General features: G+C 41.3%; 1 protein-coding gene across 2 annotated transcripts in view; it reads right to left on the bottom strand.

Moving 5' to 3' along the window:
- The window catches only part of itih2 (inter-alpha-trypsin inhibitor heavy chain 2), a 109689-nt gene that overhangs the window by 57505 nt on the left and 32119 nt on the right, over positions 1-20065 (bottom strand). Inside the window, exons 1-3 of one of the 2 annotated variants that reach the window (XM_059987332.1) lie at positions 3201-3426; positions 2229-2336; positions 1624-1786 (exon numbers count right to left, since the gene is read on the bottom strand). In XM_059987332.1, the coding sequence (XP_059843315.1) occupies positions 1624-1786; positions 2229-2336; positions 3201-3232 (303 nt within the window). In that variant the 5' untranslated portion in view covers positions 3233-3426. Of the gene's footprint in view, positions 1-1623; positions 1787-2228; positions 2337-3200; positions 3427-20065 lie in introns of those variants that run through there. The other variant, XM_059987331.1, reaches the window with a different exon arrangement.

The raw sequence follows: 20065 nt of genomic DNA, 5'->3' as shown, positions 1-20065 counted from the left end.
TGAGCACAGTACTCCAAGTGGGGTCTGACCAGGGTCCTAGAAAGCTATAACATTACCTCTCTGCTCTTAAACACAATCCCACGGTTGATGAAGGCCAATGCACCGTATGCCTTCTTAACCAAAGCTGCACAGGAGCTTTGAGTGTCCTATGGACTCGGACCCCAAGATCCCTCTGATCTTCCACACTGCCGAGAGTCTTACCATTAATGTTATATTATGTCATCATATTTGACCTACCAAAATGCACCACTTCACACTTATCTGGGTTGAACTCCATCTGCCACTTCTCAGCCCAGTTTTGCATCCTATCAATGTCCTGCTGCAACCTCTGACAGCCCTCCACACTATCCACAACACCTCCAACCTTTGTGTCATCAGCAAACTTACTAACCCATCCCTTCATTTCCCCATCCAGGTTATTTATGAAAATCACAAAGAGTAAGGGTCCCAGAACAGATCCCTGAGGCACCCCACTGGTGACCGACCTCCATGCAGAATATGATCTGTCTACAACCACACTTTGCCTTCTGTGGGCAAGCCAATTCTGGATCTACAAAGCAATGTCCCCCTGGATCCTTTGCCTCCTTACTTTCTCAATAAGCCTGGCATGGGGTACCTTATCAAATGCCTTGCTGAAATCCATATACACCACACCTATAGCTCTACCTTCATTAATGTGCTCAAAAAATTCAATCAGGCTGTTTAGGCATGACCTGCCTTTGATAAAGCCATGCTGACTATTCCAAATCATATTATGCCTCTCCAAATGTTCATAAATCCTGCCTCTCAGGATCTTCTCCATCAACCTACCAACCACTGAAGTAAGACTCACCGGTCTATAATTTCCTGGGCGATCTCTACTCCCTTTCTTGAAAAATGGAACAGCATCTGCAACCCTCCAATCCTCTGGAACCTCTCCTGTCCTCATTGATGATGCAAAGATCATCGCCAGAGGCTCAGCTTCCCACAGTAGCCTGGGGTACATCCCGTCTGGTCCCGATGACTTTTCCTTAGATGCTTCCTGACCTGCTGTGTGTCTCCACCATGTTCTGCATTTGGATTTCCAGCAACTGCACAATCTCTTGTGTTTGTGGATCACTTTAAGGTATTTTTAACTAGGGGTATGGTATATAGAGAAGGCTCTATATTGTCCACAGCTACATCGAATGACTTCCACAATACCTATAATAGGTTTCACCCTGTTAGTGTAAGATCTACAGAGCAGATATTTATCAGGAACACTATTATCAAGTATTCCTCCCACATGTCTTTGACCTATTGTTTCAGTAGGACAAAATCTGTTAAGGTGGGAAACAGCTTCTTCTCCAGGGCATGAGTCTACTGAACTCCCTGCTGCCAACCACCCAGCTTTCAGCACTAATGAAATGCCAGTAGTGTTTCACTGCTTACTTTTAACTTTTGTCCTAAACACACCTCATGCTAAATGTAAATCTTCCGGAATATATTTTATTATTTGTTAATTTATTTGTGGGTAATATTACTTTATGTGCTGTGTGTGAGTTATATGTGTTGTGTTGTGCACCTTGTCCAGAGGAACAATGCTTTGTTTAGCGGTACACGTTTGGAATGATAGTAAACTTGAACTTGAATTTTCTCATGTACCTGGAACTGCCTCACCAAGCTTCCTGGTTGAAGAACAATAACTTGCTCATAAAATCCCAGTCGTCGCTGTAGCAGCTCTTGGCAGTAAAGCTCAAAACTGATTTTACTTCCTCCAGGGACATTCACGTCAGCTTTAAAGTGCTCCATCTCACGGCCATATGTCCTGTCCACATAAACAACCAATAAATTGTTGAATGGTATATCAGACAAATATATACAATATATACTGTACATGTATAAAGTTCAAAGTAAATTTGTTATTAAAATACATATATGTCACCATATACTACCCTGAGATCCATTTTCTAGCAGGCATTCACCCAAGGTACAAAGAAGCTCAATAGAATCTATGAAAAACTAAACACACACACACACTGTAAGAGGACAAACTGTGCACTTTCAAAATCAGATAAGTGAAAACAAAAGTAAGCAAATAATTAATAAATAATATTGAGAACATGCGTTAGAAGCCTTATGGTCAGGCATGATGCTACTGCTTATCCAATTGATGAACCACAAGCCTTTTGATCTCCAATTGACCTCTTAACCAAGGAACTGATCCATTACTTAAACAAGATGTGTAAGGAGCAAGAGAAAAGCTTCACCTAATAAGACCAGCAGCTTTTCCTTGAGTTCTTGCTTCTTCATAAAGACGCCTGGCTAAATTCTTCTCCTGCACGGACCCGACAAATGTGATATCATTCACAGTCCTGTTTAAGACAAGAGATCATTTTAATTGATCCTCATAATTGCAATACAAAAACACAAGAGATTCTGCAGATGCTGGAGGAACATACAAAATGCTGGAGGAACTCAGCAGGTCAGGCAAGATTCATGGAAAGGAATAAAGGGTTTGGTTCAGAAACTCTTCATCACATCTGGTGTGTAATATAGAGAGCATGCTAACTGGTTGTAACACCATCTGGTATGGAAGGACCACTGCACAGTGTTGGAAAGAGTTGTAAACTCAGCCAGCTCCATCAAAGGCACAAGTCACCCCAGCAACGACGACATCTTCAAAAGATGACGCCTCAAAAAAGTAGTATCCATCATTAAGAAACCCCATCACCCAGGGCTTGCCCTTTTCTCATTATTACCATCAAGGAGGAGGTACAGGAGGCTTAAGACACACACTCCTCACTTTAGGAGTAGCTTCTTCCGATGTGCCCAATTAGATTACCTCACAATTTTTTTGGTTCCCTTTTCCACTACTTATATATATATAGTGAATAAAGAGTGAAAAAGCTATACTTCTGCTGTGGAAACAACAGCATGGTTTTAGATAGAAACTTCATTTGCTCCTGACATTGTCAGGATCGGTTCCCCTTTAAATTTAGTTAGGTTGCGATCCGAACCATTGACGCCTTGTTCCCTTCTAATTCCATTTCACACGTCCCTTGAGCTTGGCAATCAAGGTAATCTACCCTCGACCCGAACCGGCAGCTTATAAGCCCCTGGCTTTAGCCGTTTGGGGCGAGACTGTAAAGAAGCCTTCACTACGACAAGCCAGAGAGTGATCCAGCAATTCTCCTTCCGTCGCCAGAGTGGGTCCGGGCAAGGGCAATCTACCAGGGGTGAGTTGAAGGCGGAGTCCTGGCTCGACGTTCATGCCCCTTGTCCCTGTCTACCCCTTGAAGAGTCCCGGCTCGGTGCCTGGGCTGAAGGCGGAGTCCCGACTCGATGTTTATGCGCCTTGTCCGTGTCTATCCCGCGAAGAGTTCCGGCTTGGTGCCTGAGTTGAAGGCAGAGTTCCGACTGGACGTTCATGCCTCTTGTCCATGTCTACCCCTCAAAGAGTCCCGGCTCGGTACCTGAGTTGAAGGCGGAGTCCTGGCTCGACGTTCCTGCCCGTTCTCTGTGTTTACCCCTCGAAGAGTCCCGGCTGGATGCCTGAGCTGTAGGAGGAGTCCTGGTTCAAGATTCCTTGTCCTGTGTTTTGGTGTCCACGTTTCTGGCTGCAGTGATCCATGGTGTCCATGCGTCTGGCAGCGGTGAATCAAGGTCCCAGTCTTCAAGTCCAAGGTCCGCGGCTGTCCACGCTCGCCCTGTCCAGGTCCAAGGTCCGCGGCTGTCCACGCTCGCCCTGTCCAGGTCCAAGGTCCAAGGTCCGCGGCTGTCCACGCTCGCCCTGTCCAGGTCCAAGGTCCAAGGTCCGCGGCTGTCCACGCTCGCCCTGTCCAGGTCCAAGGTCCAAGGTCCGCGGCTGTCCACGCTCGCCCTGTCCAGGTCCAAGGTCCAAGGTCCGCGGCTGTCCACGCTCGCCCTGTCCAGGTCCAAGGTCCAAGGTCCGCGGCTGTCCACGCTCGCCCTGTCCAGGTCCAAGGTCCAAGGTCCGCGGCTGTCCACGCTCGCCCTGTCCAGGTCCAAGGTCCAAGGTCCGCGGCTGTCCACGCTCGCCCTGTCCAGGTCCAAGGTCCAAGGTCCGCGGCTGTCCACGCTCGCCCTGTCCAGGTCCAAGGTCCAAGGTCCGCGGCTGTCCACGCTCGCCCTGTCCAGGTCCAAGGTCCAAGGTCCGCGGCTGTCCACGCTCGCCCTGTCCAGGTCCAAGGTCCAAGGTCCGCGGCTGTCCACGCTCGCCCTGTCCAGGTCCAAGGTCCAAGGTCCGCGGCTGTCCACGCTCGCCCTGTCCAGGTCCAAGGTCCAAGGTCCGCGGCTGTCCACGCTCGCCCTGTCCAGGTCCAAGGTCCAAGGTCCGCGGCTGTCCACGCTCGCCCTGTCCAGGTCCAAGGTCCAAGGTCCGCGGCTGTCCACGCTCGCCCTGTCCAGGTCCAAGGTCCAAGGTCCGCGGCTGTCCACGCTCGCCCTGTCCAGGTCCAAGGTCCAAGGTCCGCGGCTGTCCACGCTCGCCCTGTCCAGGTCCAAGGTCCAAGGTCCGCGGCTGTCCACGCTCGCCCTGTCCAGGTCCAAGGTCCAAGGTCCGCGGCTGTCCACGCTCGCCCTGTCCAGGTCCAAGGTCCAAGGTCCGCGGCTGTCCACGCTCGCCCTGTCCAGGTCCAAGGTCCAAGGTCCGCGGCTGTCCACGCTCGCCCTGTCCAGGTCCAAGGTCCAAGGTCCGCGGCTGTCCACGCTCGCCCTGTCCAGGTCCAAGGTCCAAGGTCCGCGGCTGTCCACGCTCGCCCTGTCCAGGTCCAAGGTCCAAGGTCCGCGGCGATCCCAGTTCCCTGTTTCCAAGTCCCAGGTCCGTGACGATCCTAGTTCCTAGTCCCCTAGTCTGAGGTTCATGTTCCTCTTTGTCCTCCTTGATTTCCCGATCTTCTGTGTAGCGAGTAACAAACGCTATTTTATTGTACCTAAGATAGACATGTTTGTGTCCTGCTTGTGGGTCCTCTCCCAGCACCCTTGTCCCCACCTCGTGACAGACATATACCTCTGACCTTCTGCCAGTCAAAGTGCTTTCCTACTTCACATTTTCTGACTGTGCAGGAAGGGACCTAATATAGATCTGAAAATGCTCATTTCAAAATAAAAGATAGATGTGCTTAATCACACAGAAAAAAACCATAAATCAATTGCCTGAAATGTGAACTTTCATTCCATAGCTGATGACATCCTTGATCACGTCATTGACTCTGTACCACAAAAACGTGAGATAATTCCTGTGGTCACCTCCATTTGTTGTATGTCTGCAGGGATAGCAACCTGCTCCTTCCAAAAACAGACCAAAACCCTCAGGGGGGAGTTATTGAAGTCTGGGCCTATAACAGAAATGGAGCTCTTTGTGCTGCAATTCTTGAAGGTAGATCTGTCTGATTTCCTAGATGCATCTCTGCTATTTGGAACAGTGAACCTGAGCCTATATCTTTTGCATGCCTTACGGCAGATGAACCTGGCGAAGTAATCAAATGGAGAAAAATGGCCACCATTTTCTTCTTTGAGTCTTTTGTTCTTTTCCAATCTTTTTATTATTATTATTAATATCAACATAATAAGATTAATACATAGATAATGGGATTACAAACATACAAATTTAAACTGAACATGGAAGGATACATAAGCAATAGTTACAATATAAATGAGTCTTCCCAAATCGTGGACGATACAAGTAACATATAAACAAAGCAAAACTAGGTATATCATAATATATATTTAAAAAAAACAGAAAAGAGAAAAAGAAAGAGATTAGTTTTTCTAGCATAATTTTCTAACAACCTAATAACTAATAAGGAAAAAAATGGGCTGTTTATAACATCTAACAAAAATACAAAATCATCAGTGTCGTCAATTCTGATCCTCTCAACATATATAAAATCAAAACTGGAAAAACAAATAGGCTTGGAACAGGGTCACATTACATCATATGAAAATATTGAATAAATGGTCTCCATATCTTTTCAAATTTAATAGAAGGGTCAAATACAACACTTCTAATTTTTTCTAAATTTAGACATAACATAGTTTGAGAAAACCAATGAAAATACAGTAAGAGGATTAATTTCTTTCTAATTCAACAAAATAGATCTTCAAGCCATTAATGTAAGAAATGCAATCATTCGACAAGCAGAAGAAGATAAATGGACTGAGTCCATCATTGGTAAACCAAAAATTGCAGTAATAGGATGAGGTTGTAAATCAATGTTCAATACCATGGAAATAATATCAAAAATGTCTTTCCAATATTTTTTCCAAAAGTGGACAAGACCAAAACATATGAGTTAAAGACGCTATCTCAGAATGACATCTGTCACAAATAGGATTTATATAGGAATAAAAATGAGCCAATTTATCCTTGGACATATGAGCCCTATGCACAACTTTAAACTGTATTAATGAATATTTAGCACATATAGATGATAAATTGACTAATTGAAGAATTTTATCCCAATTCTCAATAGGGATAGTAAGGTTAAGTTCTTTCCCAACCATTTTTAATCTTATAGAAGGGCTCTGAATGTATCTTCATAATTATATTGTAGAGTTTTGATATTACCCCTTTCTGAGAAGGATTTATTTCTAGCAAATTCTCCAAAATACCTGAAGACTCAAGATTTGGAAAGGTAGGAAGACCAGTATTTAAGAAGTTCCTAATCTGTAAATATCTAAAAAAATGAAATCTAGGCAAATTATATTTATTAGATAATTGTTCAAAAGACATAAAACAATTATCCAAAAATAAATCAGAAAATCATAGTAATCCTTTAGTCTTCCAAGCTGAATAAGCTTGGTCTATAGTAGAAGGATAAAAAAAGAAATTGAGTACAACAGGAATATTTAAAACAAACTGAGTCAACCCAAAACATTTCCAAAATTGAAACCATATAAGTAAAGTATGTTAAACTATCGGATTGTCAATTCGTTTCTGCAATTTAGAAAGAGCAAAGGGAAGAGAAGACCCTAAAATAGAACCCAATGAAAACCCTTGTACAGATTTAATTTCCAGGTTCACCCAATAAGGGCTAAAAGATAAATCCCAATCCTTTAACCAACATATCAAATATCGGATATTGACTGCCCAATAATAAAATCTAAAATTAGGCAATACCAATCCACCTTCCTTTCTTGCCTTCTGTAAAAAAAAAAAAAAAAAAAAAAAAAAAAAAAAAAAAAAAATTGGTACCGCTTGAAATATATATAAAAACTTGGGTAAAATAATCATCTTAATACTTAATAGCATTAATCCAACCTATCAGAGATAAAGATAATGGTGACCATTTAGTGAACAAACATTTAATCTGATCGATTAAGGGTAAAAAATTAACCTTAAATAAGTCCTTATAATTTTTGTGATTTTAATCCCTAAGTACATAAATGAGTCATTAACCAATTTAAAAGGTAAATTTCCATAAATTGGAACCTGTCTATTTAAAGGAAACAATTCACTCTTATTAAGATTTAATTTATACCTGGAAAAATTACTAAATTGAGCCAACAATGATATAACTGCAGGAATGGATTTCTCAAGATCAGAAATAAATAATAATAAATCATCTGCATATAATGATAACTTATGTATATCAGTCCCACGAGTAATGCCAAAGATGTTCCGTGATTCTCTAATAGCAATTGCCAAGGGTTCTAACGCAATATCAAATAATAATGGACTAAGAGGACATCCTTGTCTAGTACCCCGAAATAAACGAAAAAAGGGAGATCTTTGATTGTTAGTAAAAACCGAGGCTACTGGAGTATGATATATCAGTTTAATTCAGAAAATGAATGTCGGACTAAAATTAAACTTCTCAAGCACAGTAAATAAGTATGGCCATTCAACTCTAACAAATGCTTTCTCTGCATCTAATGAAATACACATTCTGAGGTGCTATGTGAAGGAGTATAAACAATATTCAATAATCTCCTAACATTGAAAAAAGAATAGCGATTTTTAATAAAACCAGTTTGATCTTCCGAGATAATTTGAGGTAATACCTTCTCCAGCCTGGATGTCAGTAATTTGAAAAAGATCTTGGAATCTACATTCAATAAGGATATTGGTCTATAGGATGCACAATCAGTAGGGTCTTTATCTTTCTTCAATATTAAAGAAATGGAAGATCTATAAAAAGATTATGGCAGATTACCCAATCTAATTGCTTCTTCAAAAACCCTGCATAACCAAGGAGAAAGAGTAGAGGAAAAACATTTAAAAAATTCTGTATACCCATCTGGACCTGGTGCTTTCCCAGAATTCATAGAGGAAATAACCCCTTTAATTTCTGCATCCGTAATAGGAGTTTCTAATATTGAAAGATCATCTGATGATAATTTTGGAAAATTCAATTTCCCATGAAAATCATACATGACATAATCATGAGGGAATTCAGAATGATACAGGGAGGTATAAAAAATCTTGAAAAGATTTGTTTATCTCATCATGGTTAACTGTCAAATCACCATTCTGCTGATGAATCTTAATAATTTGGTGTTTAACCAAAGCATTCTTCAATTGATAAGCGAACAGTTTACCCTATTTATCACTATGTATATAAAAATCAGATCCGGTTTTCATTAATTGATTTTCAATCAAAGATGTAAGTAATAAACTATGTTCCATTTGAAGTTCAACCCTTTGTTTGTAAAGCTCCTTACTAGGAGCAGTCGAATATTTCTTGTCAATCTCTTTAATTTTATCAACCAATAAAAGAGTTTCCTTCTTAATGTGTTTTCTCAAACCAACGGAATAGGAGATAATCTGTCCATGTATATATGCTTTAAAAGTGTCCCAAAGTGTTCCGCAAGAAATATCATCCATGGAATTAGTTGTAAAGAAGAAATCGATCTGTTCCTTCATAAATTTAATGAAATCCGGATCTTGCAGTAAGGTAGAATCAAATCACCATTGCCTAGCACTAGAAGCTGTATCCATAAATTTAATAGCAAGTTTTAATGGAGCATGGTCAGAGATGGCTATAATATCATAATTACAACCAATTACAGATGGAATAAAACAAGAGTCAATAAAAAAATAATCAATTCTCAAGTAAGAATGATAAACATGTGAGAAAAATGAAAATTCTTTGTCCTTAGAATGCTGAAATCTCCAAATATCAAAAATTCCATTATCAGTCAAAAAAGAATTAATATAAGTGGCCGACTTATTAGCTAAAGTCTGAGTAGATATAGATCTGTCCAACAAAGGATTTAAACAACAATTAAAGTCACCACCCATTATTAACCTATATTCATTTAGATTAGGTAGAGAAGTAAATAAGTACTTAAAAAATCTGGGTAATCCACATTTGGAGCATAAACATTAACCATAGCAACCTTTTTGTTAAAAAGTAACCCAGTAATTAACAAAAATCTACCATTCGGATCCGAAATAATATTGTGTTGGACAAATGCAATAGGGGAGTCAATAAAAGTTGAAACTCCCTTTCAAATTCGAATGGTACTATTGATACCTAAAAATACCTTTAAAAAAACACAGATTGTCCTCTTTCCTCACATGAGTTTCTTGTACAAAAATAATATGTGTATTCAGTCTTTGGAATACTTTGAAAATCTTTTTCCGTTTAATCGGATGGTTTAGCCATTAATATTCCAAGAGACAAAATTAATGGTCTCAGCCATATTTCTGAAATCAACCCTTTGGTATATAAAGGGTTAAACAAGTTATGAACTCATGCACCCGGAAGAGGAATAAAAATAAGGGGCAGACCCGGAAGTGACGACATCACGGACACTTTAGTAGTTTAAAATCAGCCCAAATGAAAAAAACTAAAAAAAACTGATAAAAAGAACAATAGATTTAGAAAAAAAAACCTCCACCCCCCCACCCAAGAATAGAAAGTTCCTCCCAAGCCTGGAGAAGGCTGGGAAGAAAGAGGAATGAAACTAAATCTACCCCCATATCAGCAGAAGGCAACTCCGTATGTAAAGGAAAAAAAACGATCCACCCAAACTCCAAAAAAAAAAGATCACTATACTAAAACAAACTTCTTAATATAATTGCTAGTAAAAAAACAAAAAGAATATAATCACTCGTAACTTTTAAATCAGGTTAAAACCCAAACAAACCAAAAAATATTTAAACCGTGATAAGAAATGCATTATAGGAAGAAGACGAGAGAAAAAAATGGCGAAATAAAAAAAGCAAAAAATATTTTAGAGAAGGAACCGCCATCTTAGTAAAAAAAAATTCTCCTTCGAAGGATTAATAATAATGACCAAAGATAAAGTACAGTGGTTAAAGTAAGTAAAATAAAAAGATTAGTACGTAGAAAAAAAAACTTTAATTAGAACATAAAATATAGAGTAAACCTACACCAATAGCCAGAAACAAAATCTGGTTTTGGAAACAAGAACTGTTTTGTAACAATCAAAATCACTCATTTATTAAACACAAGAGTCAAACAGTAGAATAATGCTCATCCAGAAAGCTTCGAGCTTCAGATGTGGAGAGAAAAACTCGCCGTGGTGCATTCGGAGGTGAGATTCGCAGGATATAAGAGCACAGGTTTTAGATTTTTCTCATAACATTTGGACATCAGAGGTTTAAAAAGAAGCCTTGCCTTCATTACTTCTGGGCTAAAATCCTCCACTAATCGAAAATCAAATTCTTAGAATTTGACCATCCCTGAATGCCGAGCCACACGAATAAGTTGCTCTTTGACATGCACATAGTGAAATCAGACAATTACAACTGGTGGTTTAGGTGAAGAACTTGGTGATCGGCACATAATTCTGTGGGTGCGATCAAGTAAAGGAGGACTGTCTGGGAATACAGAAGGGAACGCATCCTTTAAAAGTTGAGCAAAATACTTCAAGGAGTCCCCTTGTTCAATACCTTCCGGGAGACCAAGTATGTGTAAGTTCTGTCTTCTGGACCGATTTTTAAAGTCGACACTCTTGGCTTTAAGTGTTTCCACCTGTTTAATCGTCGAAGATAATTTCTGCTCCAGTTTTTCGATTATCAAGTCTCGCTTCCGAGCATCCTCTTGCAAAGTTGCGATTAGAGCTTGCTGCTGGTTAACTACTGAATCAGTCTTATCCATATAATTCTGAAAAGCCTTTATATCTTGTTTGAAAATTTGTCGTTGTTCTTCAAAATTTTCGTTTAAAAGCTCCAATAACATTTCATAAGTCAATTCAGTGCGCTTAGGATCGGTCTTTTTTTTCCTTCCGTTCCCATTAGAATCTTTCCCAGATTCTCGCCCTTTAGATCTCAAAGCCATTTCTGTACTCATTTCTTCAAAATTCACAATAGACTCTTAAAGATAAGTCCAAAAAAGTAGCAAGAATCTTTTGGTGTAGGTAGAAGTAAGTTAAATAAGGGTGATCATAGGTTAAAAAAAGTAAAGGTTATGGAGCGAATCTGAAACAGTGCTCACTCCATGAGTGTCTCCTGCTGACCTCCTCTTTGAGTCTTGAACCAGTGGGTAGTTACTTTCCTGAAGTCCATGGGGGAGTTTCTCTACCATGGGCCAACACCACGAGCAGTGGCCAGGTAAGTGAAATCTGGCAAATAACTCTCTTCCTTGCACACTGAAGTTTCATAAGAAGGTCTCCCAGTTCCCATAACTTGTCATGGCCCTTGACAGAGATTCTAGAAAAATCTTCTAAATTCTTTAATAGAGACTTCTTAATAATTTCTGGTGTGGTGTAACACTTCTGACGCCGTTCCCAGGCCTTCTCTCGAGCTGCAACAAGGTTACTTACATGCTGAGCATATCCTCTTGTAATGCTCACTGGATTCTTTGCACAGCTGATTTGTCAGTAGATCCACTCTTCTGTCGCTGTGTGGCCAAGCTCCCGAATGGCATTGTTGAATGACAGTTGCTCTGTATATCTCAGGATTGTCATCAAACTGGTAAAGGCTTGTGCTCATTAAGTCACAATGAGCCAGATATTGTGTAAGGTGTTTTGTTGCAGGCGCCGGGCTGGTAGACTGCCTTGTTCTGGGGAATATTTAACTGTTCAGTGGTGAGCTGTGGGGGTGACAAACTGTCCTGGTGTCCGCCCACTGCTCATCCTCCCTGTGGTGGGCCTTTGTATTGGAATCTTTGGGAAGAGGTATGAGGGTAATCGATAAACTTATCATCAGCAACAGGTGGCTTATTGCTTCTGTTGGGTTGTCGATTTTCGCCATCTTCTGAAGGAGATCTCCATGCAATAAAGTTGCCGTCAGGAAACGCTGAACTTAGGGAAGTGCTAGGAAAAGATATTTGGTTCTGCGACGTGTGAAGTTCAAGCTGTATTCACCTGTACATTCCACAATGTCCTTTTCTAAACTGCTTTGCTGGCTCTTTCCAACTTCTTCACTCCCTCCATTTCTTCAGCTGCCTCTAAGGCTTCGTCCTGTGCAATGGCTGCAGGTGCCTCTTGCTGGAGGGTAAGTGCACTTAGCTGGGCCTGATTTTGCCTCTTCTACTTGCGGTTCTGTTTTTTCCATCTTAAGCTTTGCCTCCTTTTCAGCAAATGAAGTGTATGGTTTTTCCAGCTCTGTCTTGGCGCTGGCTCTTGCTGCTGCACTAGCTGACGAGGCTGATGTTCAGAAACACCCAGAAGCATTATGGCCTTGTTTCTGTTCCGTAATACAGCTTTTGGATGTAAGGAGGCTCTACCTGCAGCAAAACCTGATCTCTGCTTTTTCACTGTACTGCCCTTGCTGAGGTGTTGTGCACCAGCTAGATAGTCAGCCAAACTCCATTCAAAAACGAATCAGGATATAGCATCCGAGCTCCTTGGGTTTTTTGCAGAATCAATAAATATAGTGAACCTGGGGAGAAAAGCAATGCTTCTGCTGGGGAAACAACAAGGTGGCCTTAGATAGAAACTTTGTTAGCTCCTGATACAAACCTCCGGCCTTCTGCCAGCCAAAATTCTTTCCTACTTCCTATTTCCCGATTGCACAGGAAGTGATCTAATATAAATCTGAAACTGGTCATTTCAAACTAAAACCAAATGTGCTTTATCACCTGGAAAAAGCATAAATTGATTGCCTGAAGGGCAGAACATGGCTGGCTTTCTGAAAGAAGTAAGTGTCCTGGTCTGCTCGATATATGGCTTTAGGTTCGCATATTGTTGGTTGACTCTTAATTCGTGTCTAAATGTTGCCTACCAAAGCTCTAAAGTTGTATCAAATTGAGCAAACTCTTCTTGGGCTTCCATCTGGGCACAGGTATCAATTTTAACCGATGTTTTGATGACAAGCTCTGCCATCTTCATCAGGGATGATGCCTGTATTTATACCCCTGTCATCCATCCCTCCTGATTGGTTAGTCCTCATCCAATCAGGTTTCTGCTCTCCCACCTTGCTTACAGTGGAATCCCACATCTTACTTAGAGTGAGACCTTCGACTTTGTTAAAATTCTTTGTCTCTAATTTTATTTCAATGGCTTCCTTCACCAGGCGAATCCCAAAACTCGTTGGAGTGTCACAGTAGTTTAGCAGCATCGAAATCAATCCTATGTCCACTTGAATGCAATGTTCTACTACCACTGATTTCTCCAGGAAACCCAAACAGGTACACCACCTGTGCTCCTCGATGCGGGTTTCCACCATGTGTCCCATCTGGTCGGTACATACTGCCCTGTGAGCACAGGGAATCCGGTGAATGCCAGGCATCCTGAGTCATTCAATTTAACATGGAGTTGGAGAAGAATGCTTGCCTCCCGTTCCTGGACATTCTAATACAACAGAAACCAGACGGTAGCCTTGCAAATGGCATCTATTGGAAACCCACTCACATTGACTTTTACCTCAGCAATGACAGCCACCTTCATACCTCCCAATGTAGAGCAATTCTTTCTACTTTGATTAACCATGCAAAAAGTATTTCAGATGAGGAGAGTCTTCATGAGGAAATAAGATGATTATGCCTGACATTCCTAAAGAATGGCTACAAGGTGAAGGAAATCAATTGGACCTTTAGAAGGGCTGACGGAAAAACCAGGAAACCTAACAACAAGGAGGAATCCATCGCTACCTCCTGACTTCCCTATTTTTCCATGGTTTCTGGAAGGATCACCAGGATCCTGGAGAAATACTGGATTAATACATCCACAAACTCAAAAAGAAGCTCAAGTCCCAGCTTATGTGGGTCAAAGATGGCCTGGGACTCAGAATGGCTGGTGTTTACAGGATTCCCTGTGAATGTGGAGCAGCGTATATTGGCCAGATGGGACGCACGGTGGAAACGTACATCAAAGTGCACAGGAGTTGTATCTGTGTGGGTTACTTGGAGAACTCAGCGATAGCAGAACATTGCATCCGCAATGGCCATGGGATCGACCTCGATGGTGTAAAACTACCGTGCCGCACCAGTGGCTTTTGGGATCGCCTGGTGAAGGAGGCCATTGAAATAAAACTAGAGGAAAAGAATTTTAACAAAGCTGAAGGTCCCACTCCAACTAAGATGTGGAATTCGATCGTAAACAAGCTGGGACAGTAGAAACTAGATTGGACATGGACTAACCAATCAGGATGGATGACAACGGGGGTATATATACCCCCGCACTAGACATACCTAGGCATAATTCCTGATGAAGATGGCAGAGTGTGTCATTGAAACATTGGGTTAAAGTCGATACCTGCACCCAGCTGGAAGCCTGAGAAAAGTTTATTTGTCAAATATGCCGGGAAAGCACTAGATCCTTGTATCAAACTGCCTTGCATCAGCTTTGTCAGAACAATACCCTGTGCATGAATGGCAGCATTTTGCGAAGGTATTTAACCCCTTCTCAATGGTAATGTGGCAGGGCTTTGAACAGGTGAATGGATGAGAAATCACACTCCTAGGTATGCTGGCTCAACGTGTCTCCAATAATCTAATTAGGTCAGTGCTGGATGACTTCGGTGAACGAGTAGCCACAGACCTCAGATGGATGTGGCAGCACAGTCATGTGGCAGTTAGTGTGATGTTTTACAGAGCCAGCAGTAATTCAGTGTTCAATTCCTGCTGTTGTATGTGGAAGTTTGTATGTTTCCCCACGACTGTGAAGGCTTTAGTTTCCTTTCACATTTCAAAGACAATAGATTAGGGTTAGTGAGCTGTGGGCGTGCTGTGTCAGTGCCAGAAGTGTGGAAACACTTGCAGGCTGCCCAGTACAATCCTCGCAGGTCTGATTTGACACAACACAATGTATTTCACTGTACGCTTCGATGTACATGCGACAAATACAGCTCATCTTTAATCAGCGAGCTCCTGCTCAATTTCTGACAACCATCCTTTATTCTGAGAGCATCCCTCGAGTCATAGAATTACTCCTAAATATCTTATTGATATTGGTTTATCATTGTCACGTGTGCTGATAAACAGGGAAAAGAATGTATAATGCTGAAGTTACAGAGAAAATGTTGTGCAGATAAAGTAAAAGGGCCACCAGGAGGTAGACTGGGAGACCAAAATTCAAAAGTTCATCTTCCAAAGTATAAGATCTCTTTACGAGTCTGATAACAGTGGGATAGAAGCTGTCCTTGAGCTTGGTAGTACGTGTAATCAAGCTTTCGTATCATTTGTTTGATGGGAGGGAGGAGAAGAATATCTGACTGGCTTTTTTCCTGAGGCAATGGAAAATGCAGGTTGAGTCAAGTCTTTTATAAGAGTTTGTCCATTGTATTTCAAAGTTCAGTTTCTTTACTTTGATCATCTTAGACGATCAATGGTAGATGATCTTATAGTGCAGTCAGAGATTGACAGGTATGGTGTTGTGGGCATTGCTGAGTTGTGGCTGAAAGAGGATTACAGTTTGGAGCTTAACATCCAAAGTTACACGTTGTATCGAAAGGATAGGCAGGTAGGCAGAGAGTGTAGTGTGGTTCAGTTGGTAAAAAAATTAAATCAAATTTCATAAGAGGTGACAAGTGATTGGAAAATATAGGTTCCTTATGAGTAGAGTTAAGAACTTGTAAGTGCAAAAAGACCCTGATGGGAGTTATATACAGACCTCTGAACAACAGGCAGGATGTTGGCTACAAATTACAATGGGGGATAGAAGAGTCATGTAAAAAGGGCAAGTTTGTGAACGTCATGGCAGATTTCAATATGCAGGTACGTTGGAACAATCAGGTTGGTGCTGGATCCCAAGAGAGGAAACTACTACAATGCCCATGAGGTGGCCTTTCAGAGCAGCTTGTAGTTGAGCCTATTAGGGAAAAGGTAATTCTGGATTGGGTGTTATGTAATGACCCAGATTTGACTAGAGAGCTTAAGATAAAGGAACTCTTAAGAGACAGTGATCATAATATGATAGAACTCATCCTGCCATTTGAGACGGAGAATATAAGCTCAGATGTAACAGAATTTTAGTGAAGTAAAGGGAATTAAGAGGCATGAGAGAGGTGCTATCCAAAGCTGACTGGAAGAGGAACATGCAGGGATGACGGCAGAACGACAATGGCTGGAGTTTCTGGGGGCAACTTAGAAGGTGCAGAAAAGGTAAATCCCAGAGATGAAGAGGTATCCTAAAGGGAGGATGAGGCAACTTTTGCTGACAAGGAAAGTCAAAGACAGCAGGAAAGTTATATAGCAATAATTTGTGGGAAGGTAGAGGATTGGGAAATTTTTAAAAATCAACAGAAGGCAACTAAAAAGCTACAAAGAGGGAAAATATGAAATATGAAGGTAAGCTAGCCAATAATATAAGAGATTACAACATTTCTTTTTTAGGTTTATGAAAAATAAAAAATGATGAGAATGGATATAGAACCATGGAAAAGGATATTAAAGAAGTAGTAATGGGGGAATAAAGAGCTTAATAATTAGTTTATGTCAGTCTTCACTGTGGAAAGCACTAACAGAATGTCAGGGGCCAGAGGTGAGAGTCATTGTTATTACTAAGGAGAAGGAGCTTCAGATGTTTAAAAGTTTGAAGGTAGTGAGATCACTTAGACCAGAGCTCTGAAAGAGTTGGCTGAAGAAACTGGGGAGACATTAGTAATGAACTTTCAAGAATCACTAGTTTCTGGAATGATTCTGGAGAACTGGAAAATGATGTGTCATTTTGCTCTTTAAGAAGGGAGCGAGGCAGAAGAAAGGAAATTATAGGCCAATTAATCTGTCTTCAGTGGTTGGAAAGATGTTGGAGTCTATAGTATTGTTGTTAGCACATCACTTTACAGTACCAGTGACCTAGATTCCATAACCGACGCAGCCTGTAAGGAGTTTGTATGTTCTCCTTGTGACCGCGTAGATTTCCGCCAGGTGCTCCAGTTTCCCCCTCACAGTCCAAATATGTACCAGTTGATAGGTTAATTGGTCATTGTAAATTGTCCTGTGGGTTAATTTTGGGGATTGCTGGGCAGCATGGCTCGAAGGGCCAGGAAGACCTATTCCATGCTGCATAAATATATAAGCAAAGTAATAAATAAATGAATAAATAAATAAGGATGAGGTCTGGGGGTACTTGGAGGCACCTAAGAAAATAAGCCAAAGTCAGTATGATTTCCTGAAGGAGAAGTTCTGCCTGACAAATCTGTTGGAATTTTTTGAGGAAACAACAGGCAGGATAGACAAAGGAGAGTCATTGGATGTTGCTTATTCAAATTTTCAGAAGGCCTTTGTCAAGGTGCCACACATGAGGCTGCTGAACAAGATGTGAGCCCATGGTATTACAGGAAAGATGCCAGCATGGATAACGTATTGGCTGACTGCCAGGAGGCAAAATTTGGGAATAAGCAGGGCCTTTTCTGGTTGTCCGGTTCCTAAGGCTGTCATAACTGGTAGTGTGGATAAGCTACCTAGAAAGTGCTCCAAATGACATGCGACACTAACAGCCTCTGACAACCAAGTCCAACTCTTGGCCTTCATGTGTGGCTTAGCTACTAGGCCTGGTGGAACTGTTTCTACTGACAAGACCAAAGGCAGACCACTGGCCCTTCAAAACTAGCTGCTTTGGGCAGCTGGGGCTCATCAGCCTTGGACAGCAGAAGGAAAACTCTGATTGTAAGCCTCCGCTGCCTTGAGGCCATATCCACCCACGGGAAAGGCTTCGGGAGTAAACCCCAAGGAAGAAATCCGGAGCCAGCGTCCCTAAAGCAGTTTGATGTTCTTTACAACTTCACCCTGGCAACCTCTGTGACGGCACTGGTGCCAAGCTGCATCAGCGCTTGCCCTTCCCTTGGACTATATCAGTGACGTGGAGAGGGGCAACAGCTGGTTCTTCAAATCTTCCCGCCCAGTCTTGCGCCCTGGAGAGGACACAGTCCACCAGAGGCGGAAACCCATGATCCCCTGGGGTCGACGGCTGTCTACTATTCTGGTTGTCTGCCTGTGAGTAGTGACATTCTGCAGTGGCTGGTGTTGGACTGCTTCTTCTCATGGTATATGTCAATTATTTGATGGTGTCGTGGCCAAGTTTGTGGATAATACAAAGGTACGTAGAGAGGCAGCTAGTGTTGAGGAAGCTGGTTGTCTGCAAAGGACCTGGACAGATTAGGAGAAGGGCAAAGAAGTGACAGATGACACATAGTCCAAGAAAGTGCATGGCCATACAATTTGGTAGAAGGAATAAAGGGGGGAAAAGTCCAAAGTCAGAGGTGCAAAGGGAGCATTAAACCAAAACCATTGATGGCATGAGAAGACATGAATTTGAAAAGGAGATGGAGAGTTATTGCTAGTGCCACGGCAACAAATCATACCATATTTAACATTACTAGTAAGATTATTTGATAATAGTTTGATAGAATGTCAAATAAAGATTGGAAGTATTAAATCTAAACAATGCAAACTACAAAAGTATGAGGCATAGAATAGTCAGGGCAGACTGACAAATGGCATTTATATGTATAACACAACTGCTAATATTGAGCTTTGGGCTTTGGGGTTCTAATGTTTAACTGTCATTCATTCTTTAGGGTACTCCTCTGTCTCCATGAATGTTTGCGAAGAAAAAGAATTTCAGGATGTATATTGTATACATTTCTCTGATATTAAGTGTACCTATTGATATCTATTGAAACCTGTTGATTTATATAACTAATACTTGGTTACAGCAAACACACTTCTTCATTTATTCGATTTGCTAATGTAGCCAACTTAATCAAAGACCTACCGACCCCAGGCATTCTCTCTTCTCCCTACTCCCATCAGGCAGTAAATTTAAAAGTCTGCAAGCACATACCACCAGGATCAAGGCCAGCTTCTATCCCACTGTTATATGGTTTCCAGAATAATAAGGTGGTCTCTTGACCTCACATATCATCCTTGATAACAGTTTGCACCTTATCGTCTACCCGCACTGCACTTTCTCTGTAGCTACAACACTTCATTCTGCAACACGTACAAGAAGCTGAAGGAACTCAGCGGGTCGGACAGCATCCGTGGAAATGAACAGTCAACGTTTCGGGCCGAGACCCTTGGGTTGACTCTTCGTTTCCACAGATGCTGTCCGACCCGCTGAGTTCTTCCAGCTTGTTTGTATGTGTTGCTTTGACCACAGCATCGGAAGTATACTTTGTGTTTACTTTATTCTGCATTCTGTTCTTGTTTTCCCTTGTATTAACTCAATGCACTGATGGCAGGCAAAATGAAGTTTTTTGCTGAAGGTGTAAAAATAACAAACTAATTTACCAATATACATTCCTTTAAGGTTCAAAGCCCAAATGAAAAGGTGATCAAACTGCAGCAATCCACAGAAGGCAGAGATCATAGAACATGATAGGAAGGGTATATAATATTACTAAAAGGAGAAAGAATTGGAAAACTTCAGAAAAAAAAGACCAAAAATTGTAAGGTGAAGGAAATTAGAATATAATAGTAATTTAATAATTAGAATACAGTACTAGGGACCAAAAAAGCCTTTGATACATAAAATGGAAAAATTAGGATGTTAATCTGGGTCTGTCACAGACTTAAACTGGAGAAATTATATTGGGGAGTAGTGAAAAAGTGAAACTGATAAATTAATCAAGCATATTGTGTTTGTATAAGTCACAGAAAACCTCTTGGAAATAGTGAAGAAGAATGATCTAGAGTGAAAGAGAAACAAGACCCATGACCCAGGCAATGTATAAGATCTGACCAGGTACAAGTCAATGTTTTGAAAGAACTGGTTATATAGATGA

This window comes from Hypanus sabinus, chromosome 13 (genome assembly GCF_030144855.1).
Source record: "Hypanus sabinus isolate sHypSab1 chromosome 13, sHypSab1.hap1, whole genome shotgun sequence".
Taxonomy (NCBI): Eukaryota; Metazoa; Chordata; class Chondrichthyes; order Myliobatiformes; family Dasyatidae; genus Hypanus; species Hypanus sabinus.
This window is presented reverse-complemented; position numbering and strand designations above follow the sequence as displayed.